At 53.5% G+C, this 13,312-nt stretch overlaps 7 protein-coding genes across 7 annotated transcripts; 5 read left to right on the forward strand and 2 right to left on the reverse strand.

Annotated features, from left to right (window-relative positions):
• Positions 1 to 16: 16 nt before the first annotated feature.
• Positions 17 to 1,177, forward strand: IAQ61_010585 (uncharacterized protein; the record flags this gene model as incomplete). Its single annotated transcript, XM_066098840.1, has 1 exon — positions 17 to 1,177. The coding sequence occupies one exon, from the start codon at positions 17 to 19 to the stop codon at positions 1,175 to 1,177; it is 1,161 nt and encodes a 386-aa protein (XP_065950998.1).
• A 61-nt stretch (positions 1,178 to 1,238) lies between these two features.
• On the forward strand, positions 1,239 to 1,988 carry IAQ61_010586 (uncharacterized protein; the record flags this gene model as incomplete). Its single annotated transcript, XM_003834550.2, has 1 exon — positions 1,239 to 1,988. One exon carries the CDS (start codon positions 1,239 to 1,241, stop codon positions 1,986 to 1,988), a length of 750 nt encoding a protein of 249 aa, XP_003834598.2.
• Positions 1,989 to 2,141: 153 nt separating this feature from the next.
• Positions 2,142 to 4,142, reverse strand: IAQ61_010587 (uncharacterized protein; the record flags this gene model as incomplete). Its single annotated transcript, XM_003834551.2, has 2 exons — positions 2,142 to 3,967; positions 4,031 to 4,142. The coding sequence occupies 2 exons, from the start codon at positions 4,140 to 4,142 to the stop codon at positions 2,142 to 2,144; spliced, it is 1,938 nt and encodes a 645-aa protein (XP_003834599.1).
• Positions 4,143 to 5,565: 1,423 nt separating this feature from the next.
• IAQ61_010588 (uncharacterized protein) lies at positions 5,566 to 5,826 on the forward strand (the record flags this gene model as incomplete). The annotated part of the gene is made up of 2 exons (XM_066098841.1): positions 5,566 to 5,678; positions 5,727 to 5,826. The coding sequence occupies 2 exons, from the start codon at positions 5,566 to 5,568 to the stop codon at positions 5,824 to 5,826; spliced, it is 213 nt and encodes a 70-aa protein (XP_065950999.1).
• A 335-nt stretch (positions 5,827 to 6,161) lies between these two features.
• On the forward strand, positions 6,162 to 7,364 carry IAQ61_010589 (uncharacterized protein; the record flags this gene model as incomplete). Its single annotated transcript, XM_003834552.2, has 1 exon — positions 6,162 to 7,364. The coding sequence occupies one exon, from the start codon at positions 6,162 to 6,164 to the stop codon at positions 7,362 to 7,364; it is 1,203 nt and encodes a 400-aa protein (XP_003834600.2).
• Positions 7,365 to 8,099: 735 nt separating this feature from the next.
• On the forward strand, positions 8,100 to 9,251 carry IAQ61_010590 (uncharacterized protein; the record flags this gene model as incomplete). Its single annotated transcript, XM_066098842.1, has 1 exon — positions 8,100 to 9,251. One exon carries the CDS (start codon positions 8,100 to 8,102, stop codon positions 9,249 to 9,251), a length of 1,152 nt encoding a protein of 383 aa, XP_065951000.1.
• A 168-nt stretch (positions 9,252 to 9,419) lies between these two features.
• IAQ61_010591 (uncharacterized protein) lies at positions 9,420 to 12,997 on the reverse strand (the record flags this gene model as incomplete). Its single annotated transcript, XM_066098843.1, has 7 exons — positions 9,420 to 9,660; positions 9,769 to 10,742; positions 10,790 to 11,262; positions 11,312 to 12,351; positions 12,398 to 12,535; positions 12,593 to 12,693; positions 12,827 to 12,997. The coding sequence occupies 7 exons, from the start codon at positions 12,995 to 12,997 to the stop codon at positions 9,420 to 9,422; spliced, it is 3,138 nt and encodes a 1,045-aa protein (XP_065951001.1).
• Positions 12,998 to 13,312: the final 315 nt, after the last annotated feature.

A 13,312-nucleotide genomic window follows, 5' to 3' on the forward strand; every position in this document is an offset into this window, starting at 1 on the left:
ACTGTCGCGTATACCTATGGAATTGCAGGAAGCTATTGGTATGCAGCTGGAGCTACAGTACGTCTCCCGCCACAAACTCCCATCTATGTACGGTACGCAGACTGATGGTGCTCTGAAGGTTCAAATCCTAATGTTTGCAATTCTGGCCTGCAAAGTCAAGCAAAACGCGCCTCGATGCCACACCTACCTTGAAATCGTCAAAGCCAGATACGGCACGGCTGCGCATTTAGTCTTCATGGTCTTTGCTTTCATCACAAACATTCTAGTCGGGAGTCAGTTGCTCTTGGGAGGCAGTGCAGTCGTGACAAGCCTGACAGGAATGCCCGTATATGCAGCTATTTTCCTAATACCTGTTGGTAAGCGTGAAGCGTGGCGCACCCGTACAGCTCCAATACTGACGAAAAAAATAGGTGTATGCGCGTATGTAATGCTTGGTGGACTTAGAGCAACGTTCCTTTGCGACTACAGCCATACCCTGATCCTGATGATCATCATCTTATACTTCATGTTCAACACCTATGCCGTCAATCCGTTAATCGGCTCGCCTGGCAACATGTACGACTTGCTTGTCAGGGCTGGAAGTCAACGTCCAATCGAGGGCAACCAAGATGGATCCTATCTGACGCTCAAGTCCAACTACGGCTTAATCTTTGGCGTCATCCAACTCTGCTCCGGATCAGGGACCGTGTTCCTCGACCAGGCGTACTGGCAACGTGCTATTGCCTCCAAGCCTTCAACTGCCGTTCGCGCCTATCTTCTAGGCGGTATCGCATGGTTCGCGATTCCATTTGGTTTCGCGACAACACTCGGTCTAGCCGCTGCAGCACTCACGGATAACCCGCGCTTCCCGACCTACCCCGACCTGCCAACCCCTGGACAGATTTCGTCGGGACTTGCCTCTGCTTTTGCTGCGGAAACTCTGTTAGGTCAGGGCGGCGCCGTGGCACTTCTTGTCGTCTTGTTCATGGCAGTCACTTCATGCGCATCGGCTGAGCTCATCGCCGTCTCGTCGCTTCTGACCTTTGATGTGTACAAGGAGTATATCCAGCCCAAGGCTACACCCAAGCAGTTGATCTTCGTCTCACACATTATGATTTGTGTGTTTGGGTTGATCATGTCTGTCTTTGCCTGCATATGGAACGCACTTTCCATCGACCTTGGCTGGCTGTTCTTGTAAAGATCCCCTGGCATTGCCATTGCCATTGCCGTTACAGAATCCGCTAACACGCCTTAGAGTCATGGGTCTCCTCATCGGCGGAGCCGTCTTTCCCACCGCCTTCACAATCGTCTGGCGTAAGCAGACCAAGGCTGGTGCCATCTCCGGCTGTCTCACTGGGCTCGCCGCTGGTCTGACGGCATGGCTTGCAACCGCAAAGGTCTACTACGGTGTCATTGACGTGGAAACGACTGGCAAATCTTACCCAACACTGGCTGGTAACGTGGCAGCCATCACGACTGGTCTCATAGTCACCCTCACCATCTCCATGCTCAAACCGGATGATTTCGACTGGGAGTTGACCCGAGCGATCAACGCGATTGTCGTAGACGGAACACAAGATCACGGCACGACTACGCGTGCTAATAGTTCATCGCCGGAACTCTCAGACTTGACGGAGAAGAAGGGCTTCCAAAATACTATAAGCACTACTACTACTAATACTCCCCCTCCTCCGGCTGAGCTTCCCGCGCATCTCGCTCCGACCGCAGATGAAGGTGAAGACGATCCCCGTACGCTTCGAAGCGCCTTCAAACTCGCCTGCATCTTCGCTTTCGTACTGACCTTCATCCTCGACTTCCTGCTCCCCATGCCCATGTTCTTCTCCCACTACGTCTTCTCAAGAGGCTTCTTCACAGCCTGGGTGATTATCAGTTTCATCTGGGTCTTTGTGTCCAGCGCAATCAGCTGTTTGCTACCGGTATGGGAGACGAGACTGAGTTTTGTGAAATTGTTTCATAGGATGGTGGGGAGGGGTGTAGATGGCGTGTAAAGTAACTTTGACCATCAAGTTAGACCTCACCTTCCGACTCCACAGCATCGAGGGGACCGTATCGCGTGTAGATATTTCAATAATGGATTTTTCAACCTAACCAAGTCTCACTCCATCAAGAGGACCAGAGCCATGAGTACAGACACTAAAAGTTCATATTCCCCTCTGCTTGCGTCTTAGAAACTCCCACATTGCTCTCACAACAGCAAGTCCACTTCCCTGCGTCTCCACCGTCCTTCCTCTCCCACGGTCGTTCCAGTCGCCAGAAAATTGTGCTTTTGAGTCGTGGGTAAATATATACTCGTTCGGTGGTTGCTCGGATCTAGTCTGGCCGTCTGGAATGTAGTCGTCGACCATAGTGTTGCGGTAGTCGACTGCGCCGTGGGGGAGAAGCGCATCGAACATGTCTGAATACTGCCCATGCTTGTCGGTACTTGTTCTGGATGCCAGATTGTTCGGTGCGCCCCACCACGCTCCCATTCGGCCTTCATTGTCGCGAGTTCGCAACGCTGCTTGTGCGTTATGTACAACCCAATCGGCGTACTCGTCGCAACTCCTTTGGTGCAGTACAGCCGTCTCGCGGGTGGCAGCGTGCGTGAGGCCCGGTTTGACCGCATAAGTTGGCAGAGGCGCGCAAAAAGCAGTGAGATGGTGAAAGAATATGCCCTTGAATGTTTGACCGTCCTGATTACAACGGCCAGATGGGTCGCACAGTTCGGTCAAGATGCCATCGTTACCCAGCCCGCTCCAGGCTAATGGAAGCGCAGCTTTCTCTCTCTCAGCGTCTATGTTGCTCCTATTCTTTTGCGACTGTGGCTTGGTAAAAGTACCACGCGTCCAACCTGTGGCACGTATGACATTTCGGACTAGCTCGTGGCCATGTTCCAGGTATGTGATGTTGCCTGTGGCTTCCCATAGCCCTCGCAGACCAGAAAGTATCACGCCTTGGTTGTATGTGTACACCATTTCATTCCTCTCATCGCACGTCGTCTTGCTCTGATTCCAGCGGTATCCTCGAATGTGGAAGCCATCAGCATAGAGCCCCTGGCTGTTCATCATACCGCTGTTCTTTAGCCACTCGTAGCCATTGATCGCGTTGGCAAGGAACACCGGGTCATAGCGTCCTCGGGCACCCTCTTCGCATTCCTCGTCCAGATCTTTTGTACGCGGGCGTCCAGCGTCCGACTGTGAGAGGAACGGAGAGCAATTGTCATCGCCAGGGAAGTGGAGATACATGCTGATGCTGGCGGATATGAAGAGCTGGTTCGTAATTGCGTTTTTGTAGGGTAAGAGTCGCGGGTTCCAGGTCATACCTCCACCACAGAGTCGCCAATCCCATCCTTCCTCGGCGAGTTCGTAAAAGACCCGCGATCTATGTGCAAAAACTGGGATGAACTGGTTAGCATGCCAGTAGTCTGGCCCTCCAATGCCAGCATTTTTCTCGGTCGCATAGTGCGTGGCAGAGTGCGACTCGATGAACTGTGTCGATTCTAGCCAGCCAAGGACGACCCAGAGCATATCGTCAAAAGCCTGCATTCTTATCGCGAAGTAATCCTCTCCGAAGTAGTAGCTTACACTTTGTGTAAAGTACCTGTTTATCTCATTTTCCACCATGAGTGCTTCCACGTCCAGTTTTCTATCTTTGTCAAACGTGCCGGGCATGGTATAGTCGATTGACCGAGATAAGGATGAGAGTGTGGCCGAGAGATAGGTGCCCATGACGGCAGCTGTCCAATCGATAGCAGTTGTCCATTTCCCTAGCCAGAGGGCGAAGTAGTGGTCTTGCATGACAGAAAGCGCATTGTGTAGATCGTGCAGGATGTTGGCGTCGGCAACTGTGGCAGTCGGCGCATGTCGGGGGATTGAGTCGAGAGTTTGTGTTGAAGGTGGGACTTTGGTGGAAAGGGGCAATGTATCGGCGAATGGTAGTTGGTGAACATTCTTCTGGTATCTGAGCTTACGGAGATGGTGGAACGAATCTTGGGATGTGTCAGTCTGGTGGTGATAGTGGTAGTGGTGGGATTGGTTGGAGACAGCCTTACTAGCTATGGGTCGCGCATTAGCATCGACGGCGACAGCGCTCAGCGCAAAGTAGACAATGAGTAGAGACAGCAAAGTGCAAGCCCGCAAAGGCAAGCATCGCAACAACATCATGTCAGCGAATGAAGCCTTGCGATTTAGCGAAGATACGATATGAGTAGTTAGCTTAGGGATGAGGTTGGGCAATGCAAAGCAGCATTCGCAAGCCGCTCTCGTGGAGCGGCAGATATCAATAATGTGTCGTGACGTTCATTGAGCGACGAACAAGAAAAGTGAGGAAGTTGTTCCCCACGCATGGAAGAAGGATTGCACGAGAAGCTAGAGTGTGGCTATCTGACGCCTGAGGCGTTCCAAGATGACGGCCAAGCTCGCCCTATGCGTGACGCCAAAGGAGGGCTATGACCAGTCGTTCCTTGTGGGGAGGGGTCGAGTCAAGTCACCAAAACGCATCGTTGAGAGATAGGACCCGCACATTCGCTACGTTGTTTAGTTGACAACTAGTCTGTGAAGTCTATCAAGCAAAAAGGATGAAGTATCGTGGCCAGTGTGACGATTCAACATTTGAACCTCTCCGATGCCAAGCCTAGACCCTGACCAAAACCACGCGCCGGCCTAAAGGTTACCCCGCTCTCGCCTGTCAGTCGCACGGTCCAGCTGTGAAAGACATGCAAAAAAAAAAAGAATGCAGCCTACCAAACAAAGCCGCGCACATTCACCCTTTGCCGTCTGCTAAAAAGTGCACAACAGACGCAAAAAGAATGGTGAACAGAGTGGGACTCGAACCCACGCCACTTTCGTGACTAGCAGACCCCGAAGAGACCTGAAGCTAGCGCCTTAACCGCTGTGATGATGTTAGTTGGTTATCTTACTGTGACGATGGAATATTCTTACCTCGGCCATCTGTCCTGAGATTGATGAGAAACTTGGCAGTAATTCATTAGATATTATCGAGTTTGCATTTGCCGACTCAGTAGACATTTTAGCGACACACCTAGCACCACGCATCCTCTTGTTTGAATTGGAGCTATTTGCCCAAAGCCGCTCGCCAATGGTAGGCAGTGGAGCATTTATCATCTCGGGTGACTACTAGGTGTCAATCACACCCTCACTATTTGAGTACACGATCCGTAAAAGCATTTTGAAAAGCATAGTGCATGACCAGTCGTTGCAGTAGCCTCAATCCTTCTAGATAACTAGAGGTTTCTCTGTACGTCTCCATGCTCCATGCTCGTTTTCCACTGCCCAGCAGCCCTGCCTAACTCCAGAGCAAACCAGACAGACGCTCCAAGGTGTTGTGAATTATGCTCACACCACACCGAAAAGCGACGATCTGCAGTTGATGAAAAACGAACATGGCCAGGCAGTGGCCTTGGAACCATCTCGTTAGGCCAAAAAAACAGTCATCCTAACCATTCATTGGCATCCGATGCTCTCTCACTCATCTTGCGCAATTTATCGAGCGCATCTCCAAGGCGTTAATCAACGTCTCCCCACAATCGAGCCACTTGATGTCATCGCTTCGGCTGTGCATCCACCCATGACCACCTTCCACTCCGACTCCCCGCCCAACAGCCACCTTTCAAGACAAACTAGCCGGACGGCTGTAGTCCCTAAACATCATCAGCGAACGCACTCCAAGCCGTGGATTAGGTATTGCACAGTGCGACTCGATGTCTGCGAGGCTGAAGTACTCTACAGTAAATTACCCCCATCGCCAATCAAGGTGGGGTGGCACGGAAGCAAGGACTCGCTCCGCCCACCCGCCCACGTGACCCTTGCTCTCGATCGGGGGCATTGAAGCGCAGAGAAGCTTCGGACGGCATCTATGCAGATTTAAGCCGCTTCGGGCATGACGTTGACAGAAAGGGTGGCATATGTAGTGCGTCGGAGTCATTGTGGCTGTGGGCACATGCTCTGTCGCAGGTTTCTGTGGGGAAGGAGACTTGATCTCTCTCTTCAATCACCACACTACAGTAGGCACACTACACCACAACTGGCCTTCTTATCCACGACGAGGCGTTGACGAAAGCATCAAAATTCTGGCATACCACGACTCCATAGCTCCATACAAGAGGGAGGTGAAGCAAACGATTCATTGTGCAGACTACCGTACAAGAAAGAGCAAGGGACAACATGGCACAAACACTGCAACCACACTGGCCCGCACAAGCGCCCTCCTACAACGACCACATCCTCACAATCACATCCTCTTCTTGCGCAGATCCCTATGTCCTCTGGGACAAAGGCACATACTACATGACCTTCACCTGCGGCGGCCACATTGAAATCTGGGCCGCCGACTCCCTCTTCGACTTTGAAAGGCGCTGCAGAAAGGAGGTTGTGTGGCGTCCCCCGCCCGACCAGCCCTACAGTTCCGATCTCTGGGCTCCCGAACTCCATGCCATCAATGGGAAATGGTGGGTTTATTTCGCGGCCGACGATCCCAAAATTGGCAACAGGAGTCATAGGATGTACGTGCTCGAGGGCCCGCCGGCAGACGAAAACCCACTGCAGCCTGCAAAGTGGAGGTTTCATGGACGAGTGGGCGGGTTGCCAGAGGACCAGTGGGCTATTGATGGGACAGTTGTCGCGCTTTACGGATCGCAATTCTTCGTCTATTCGGGCTGGCCGTTTGGAACACATGCGGATGAGAGTCGCCAGGAAATCTACATCATTGAGATGATCAGTCCCACAGAGTGTAAAGGACGGCCTATCCGCATCAGCACGCCAGACTTGCAGTTCGAATTCAGCGGCACGAGCGGTATCAATGAGGGCCCACAGTTCTTGTGCTCGCCGGATGGAAGGTGGAGTGGGATTGTGTATAGCTGCGCCGGTAGCTGGACCCACGAGTACAAGATGAACGTCCTATACTATACTGGTGGTCACCCACTGGACCCGACATCTTGGGCGAAGAGCAACAAACCCTTACTCCAAGCCTCGCGTGACGACTCGCCTCCCTATGGACCCGGTCACGGCAACTTTGTGCTCGTCAGCGGTCCCTCTGGGCCAGAGGTCTGGGGCATTTTCCACGCAACGGATGCGAAAACCGGATGGGAGGGTCGAAAAGCGCGTGTGATGCGTGTTGGATGGGGAAATGGCGGGCCATTCATGGGCAACGGTGAGTGTGGGAGGTGCTGTGGTGAAGTCGAGCATTTCATCCAGGGATGCCCAGGCGGTGTTTGCGGTGGACGAGGACACGGTGGCAGCGCCGGAGGAGGTGGAGGATCGTTCCTGCAACCGGGCAGACAGGGCGGCAACAGCACTGAGGATCTGAAGAGGGAGGTTAAGAACCTTGTCAAAGGCGGAAAGGGGCTCATCAGTAAGTTCCTCAAGTGAGCCGTGTGCTGTACTGGCTTGTGACACTGGCAAGACTTTGAGGATGAGGAACAGAGTCATCATTTTGAGTGCGAAAGTATGTACCGTCCTATTGATGGAAGTTTTGTGATACTCTGGCTCAGTGATTGTTGAAACATGTCACGGGCAAATGCTAACTGAGCGGCAGTTCACCCCTCTGCATCATTGCACATTTGCATCCAATACGAAAACTTTTAGCCATTTCGAGAAAGAGATATACCAATTCAACCCCTTCAATATCGATACTTTGTCCCAGCGTTCCACTTTTGAATGCTCTACCCGCATTGACTTATGGAGACGACGAGCTAAAGTAGGTATAGCTGACACGACTCCTTGCACGGGGTTACACGACAGAACACCGCAGGATCAGTACTACTAGGAATTCCTATACAATAGTCGCCGCGGCAGTCCAAGAAACGACTCTGCGGTAGGGTGGGGGCATAACACATTTGGTTGGCAGCCTGACAGGCGTCTACCCAGGCCTACCCCACCCTAGTAGTCTAACATTGTCAGCAATACGCTCATACGCGGGACTCCTAGGCGCGGAAAAGCCGTCTCATCCCTACTTAAGTATACTTTCGCCTGTTTCAACTTGGTTTCCTCTGCCGTTCCAACTCTAACTTGACCAGATCGACACACACACCACACACATATGCACACCCCTCCACCCTGCGCCCAAACAAAGTCTCATCACCTCCACTACCTCCACCACCCAACATGGCCAACATCCAAGGAACCTGCGACCCCCGCTTCGCCCCCCTCCAAGCCCTCCTAGAACAAAACCTGACCTCAGGCCTCGAACTCGGCGCCTCCATCTGCGTCAACCTGCACGGCACCAACGTCGTCGACCTCTGCGGCGGGTACACCTCGCCCGCCAAAACCCAAGCCTGGACGCCCACAACCCTCGTCAGCATCTGGTCCACCACAAAGACCATATCCGCCCTCGCCACCCTCCTCTGCATCGACCGCGGCCTGCTCGACCCAAACGCCCCCGTATCCACCTACTGGCCCGCCTTTGGCCAAAACGGCAAACAAGACATCAAAGTCCGCCACCTCCTCTCCCACGCCTCCGGCCTCTCCGCCTGGTCCGACAAAATCTCCATGCAAGACCTCTGCGACCTCGACAAATCAACTACCCTCCTCGAACAACAAGCCCCGCTCTGGCCCCCTGGTTCCGCATCCGGCTACCACGCCTGGTCAATGGGCCACCTCCTCGACGCCCTCGTCACCCGCGTCTCCGGCAACCCACTCGCCCAATTCATCCAAGACGAGCTAGCCCAGCCGCTGGGCGCAGACTTTCAACTCGGCGCAAAAGAACAAGACTGGCCCCGTCTGGCGGAAATCGTACCCCCTTCGCCCATGGAACCTCCTGCGTCCGTGGCAGACGCGACGAGCATTGCCGCCCAGACAATGCGGAATCCGCCACTTGATGCAAATGTGGCAAATACGCCGCTCTGGCGACGTGCGCAGCTGGCAGCGGGAAATGGGCATTCGAATGCGCACTCGGTGGCGCGCATCATGTCTGTGATTTCGCTTGGTGGCAGTGTCGACGGCAAGCAGTTTCTCTCGCCCGCGACCATGGATCTCGTTTTCAAGGAAGAGCAGAAAGGTGTGGATTTGGTGCTCGGGGTGCCGTTGAAGTTTGGCCTTGGCTTTGGGCTTACGGGCGAAGACACGAATAGGTCGTGGATTCCGGGGGGGAGGGTGGCGACGTGGGGGGGTTGGGGAGGGAGTATTGTGGTCATGGATGCGGATAGAGGGCTGACGATTGCCTATGTCATGAATAAGATGATGTCGGGGCCAGCCGCTGATGAGCGGATGAGGGGGTATGTAGAGGCTGTGTATAAAGCATTGGGTACTGAGGTCTAAGGGGCTCCCTAGAACCCCCCCATCTACATACCACTGTACACATTGTTCGAACCCCATGTCCCATCACCCCATCAACCAATGCTCGCTTTCCGCACTGTACGCTCTTCACTCAATCTCCACTTCCAGCAAACACGACTCTTCGGACCCCCACTCCCTTGCTCCTATACATCACATGATTCCCAACTCCCCAAACCCTTTCAAAACGTCCTTGTCCACCCTAGCCAACCACTCCTCCTGGAACAGCTGCTCGCCGCCCACAGCCTGCACAACGCCCTGAATATGCTCCCTCACAAACGCAACGAGGTTGATACGGTGCACTGGATCCGTGTAGATGAGCTCGCGCTTGCGAATGTCCTCTGGGGCTTCGGGTTCGGTGGGGTGATAGGGTTCTGGAGGCCAGAAGAGGGAGCTGGTGTTGTGTGTTAGTCTCGCTTTTCAGTGACCACTTGGCCTCCAGTATGTATATATGGGGTGGAGAGGAAGCAAAGCTGGGAAAGGATAAAAATGGACGACGTACTCTTGGCTCCTATCATCCATTCCCTCGAGGAGCTCACCCAGCACGTCTGTCCAGACGACGAACAAGTTCTGCAAACGTCCCAACATCCACTCCTGTCCTGATTCCAAGAAGCGCGTCAACACGAGCGTCATGAGTTTCTTGTTTGGTGCATCACCAATGTTTTCAATGTGGCTGAACCATTCTTCCAGCAGCCAGTCGAGTGTCTTTTCCAGGCTTTCGTTGCTCACCGACGATAGGGCTTCGAGTAGCGTGTTCGGCGATGCAAGACCGATACGTGCAAGCACGGTGAAATAGTCTGTTTCTACTACGCCATCAACAGCGCGTGAAGGTAGTTCGCGGTACGGACCATGGGACTGATGATGGGTCCATGCGCCGTGCAGGCCTTCGAGTACTTTGGCTAGGAAACCAGTGGAGATGAGATCACTGGCCAGGACTTTGATGGCTTGTTCTCCACCGACACCCTCAGCGCCACGGATGATGCATTGCACGAGATGGGTCATGATACCATTTGCTTCTGGCTTTAGGGTACCTTGAAGCTCAGCAAGAGCGTGAAGCATGGCGGGGCGGAAGTCGTCAGCGAGGACCGCGGCAGGTGCCAGGAGGAGGTATGCTTCGGTAATCTCAATTGCTTTTCTAAGCGTCTCGTTGTCCATGGTGAATAGTGGAAGAAGGTATTGTAGCAGGTTGAGGAGCTCAGGTGGTGTAGGTTCAGGGGCTGATGGTGTTTGTGCGAGGATGGAGGCCCAGAGATCTAATGCGTCCTCGAGAAGGTAGACTTGTGTGTCTGAGCCAGGCTGAATCGCACTCTCAATGATTGGCAAGAAGGAGACATGAAATGTGCGCGAGTCTGCCTTCATCGCATTAGTCAGACGGGCAAGGACAGTCAGGATCGCTTGCTTCATCAAATGCTCTTCGCCAGACTGCTCCCAGAGCGGTGGCAGGAGGGAGACGATGCTGTTTGCGTAGGGTGTAATCTAACATTGTTAGTATAAAATCGCGTTTAATGTACACACAGACTTACATGATGTTCCAGTCGCTCAACGATGATACTGATGGTGTTGAGCAGCGCCATCTTGGTCTCTGGAAGCTCCACCTCTTGTACCAAAGCCATCAGCCTCTCGAGCATGACAGGCGCATATGGTAGAAAGTTGTCGGCATGAAATTCCCATTCATCTGCCACGTCCTTGAACTTCCTCCCAGCCGTCACACGGACAACCTGGTCGTTGAGCGGATCGGTGGGATCTAAGAGATGCTGAAAAATCTGATAGACGATCGGCTTCTTCTCCTTTGCAATCTTGATGGAGATCCATTGAGAGATGATGATGGCAATACGGCGCCGTATGATGTTGTAGCCTGGCTTTTGCTTTCCGACCTCGGCGACCAAGGTGTTGTCAAGAAAGGAGTCAAAGTCGACTTGATCGTGTAGAATGTCAGCAGCAAGGCCGATGGCTGTGTATACCGAATCCTTGAAAAGAACGTCCTCATTGTCGGGAGCTGTTCCCGGTCAGTAAACTAGGTCACACTCTCGAGCGTGAGCACTCACTCGCAACAGTGTAGAAGACTTGGAGCAGTGGTTGAACGATCAACTGTTTGAAATTCTTCGCAAGATCTAAGAACAGCTTCTCGGCGCAAGGTCGGATGGCAAACTCCCAGTCTTCGCCGCCCTCCTCCATCTTCTCCCACTCGTCGGGCTCCTCCTCCCACATACGAAGATCGCTAGGTCGAAAGACAAAGAAGCGGGTGACGAGTGCGGAGATCATTTCGCGGACCAGGTCGTCAGTCAGGAGATCTGATTTGACCATTTGTGTGGCCTGATTCTTTTCGTCTTTCTCCGCCTGTTGCTTGTATTTGAAGGACTGGGCAGGGTAGAAGACCATCTTCACGCAAGCACGTATCAGGAGAAGTCCCTTTAGGGCTAGCCTCTCCAGAATCGGCGCTTCGTCTTCAGCATCGCCGTCTGTGCCAATCTTTGCGCTCTCTATCGACTTGCATCCCCAAGTCTCTCCGACGCGGGAGATGAGAGTCCAATAGTCGCGCGTCAGGTCTAAGGATTGAGGCAAGAGGACGAAGTTTGCGGGATGGGAGGCTGCCATGTTCATGTGTAGTTTGGAAAGCTGCATGAGATGCTTGCCAATCCTCTTCTGTATCGACTCGGCCAATTGGGAGTCTTGTGCCGTGACGTATTGTAAGAACTCGCCCAAGTGGGTGCGTGTCAGCGTCCAGAATTCCTGGACATCCTTGTCTCGAGCGGGAAACTCGTAGCCAGTGATGAGTAGACGACGAAGGACCTTGATGGTTAGCAGGCTATTCTCGATGCTCTCCATGGCACCGCCTTCATCCTCACCGCCTTCACGGAAGAAGGACTGCCAAGTCTGCACCTTGTTCAGGTATATAGTGCCTAGGACATTGAATATCTCTGGCGCGACACTCTGCAAGCTCTGGCGAGTACGCTGAAGCCGTCCGGTCGAGAGTTCTTTGATGATATACAGCAGCACCAGAAGGGCTCGAGGAAGTTGTAAGCGGTACGCGGAGGGTTCGGTCGAGGCGCGAAGAATCTGGAGCAATTGTTGGAAGAGGTCAGGCCTGGCCAAGTCAGCCCCAATCTTTGTTCAGCACACTGCGCACTCACCAATCGCTCGGATACTCGAAGCGGACAATCTTAGCGACCACCAGAGCATTCTGCAGGGCCAGGCGATGGTCTGCTTCGTTGACTGCACTTTCAAGCAAACGGGCACGTATGGTGGCCTTGTCCTCCTTGCTGACGGCACTGGCGCAAGTCAGACGGATGTGGTTGTGAAAGATTTTGTTTGAATTTGGGTATTACTTGGTGGCAGTCTTACGCCAGTACTTGTCGATGCCATTCTTGAGCTGGATGACGGCGAGGTAGCGGACCTCGAAGGGGAGGGACTTGTCGACGAAGACAGACTGTTTGGGGGGGGGGGGGGGGGTTAGTGGGAGGGTTCAAGTGAAGAAGATGAGAGAAGAAGGAGGGGGAGGGGGAGAGAAGGAGGGGGAGGGGGAGAGAAGGAGGAGGAGAAACAGCAGAGTTGGGACGTGCCTGTAACAGAGGATAGAAGCCCTGGGCCTTTTCCCACGTCTGAAGCTGTTTGGTGCCAGTCTGGACCTGGGTGGGGTCTGACGAGGAGGCAGAGCGCAGGACATGGAACAGAATGCCTTGGGCAAGAGGATTGGCCTCGCCAGGCAGCTCTATAGCGCCAACAAAGTCCATGGTGGATTGAGGTAAGGAGGTCAATGGAGGGGTTCAGTATGGAGTTGTGTTTCGGGTCAAGGAGCGAATGGTGGGGAGAGGGTGGGGAGCAAGAATGAATTGTGTGTGGTGAGGGTGAAGTAGAAGCCTGCTCACCCAGGCCGAGTCTTGTCGTGTCGTGTCGTGTCGTGTCGAGTCGTGTCGTGTCGTGTCTTGGGGGTTGTTCTGTTGTTTGTGTGTATCTTGTTTGGGAGGAGGGAGACAGGCCAAAAGTTCCCCCTCCCCCCCCCCTCCCACAACGTCGTCACACGCCGAAGCTCCGACAAACACCCGGCG

Source organism: Plenodomus lingam (genome assembly GCF_022343315.1).
Source record: "Plenodomus lingam strain CAN1 chromosome Unknown contig_9, whole genome shotgun sequence".
NCBI lineage: Eukaryota > Fungi > Ascomycota > Dothideomycetes > Pleosporales > Leptosphaeriaceae > Plenodomus > Plenodomus lingam.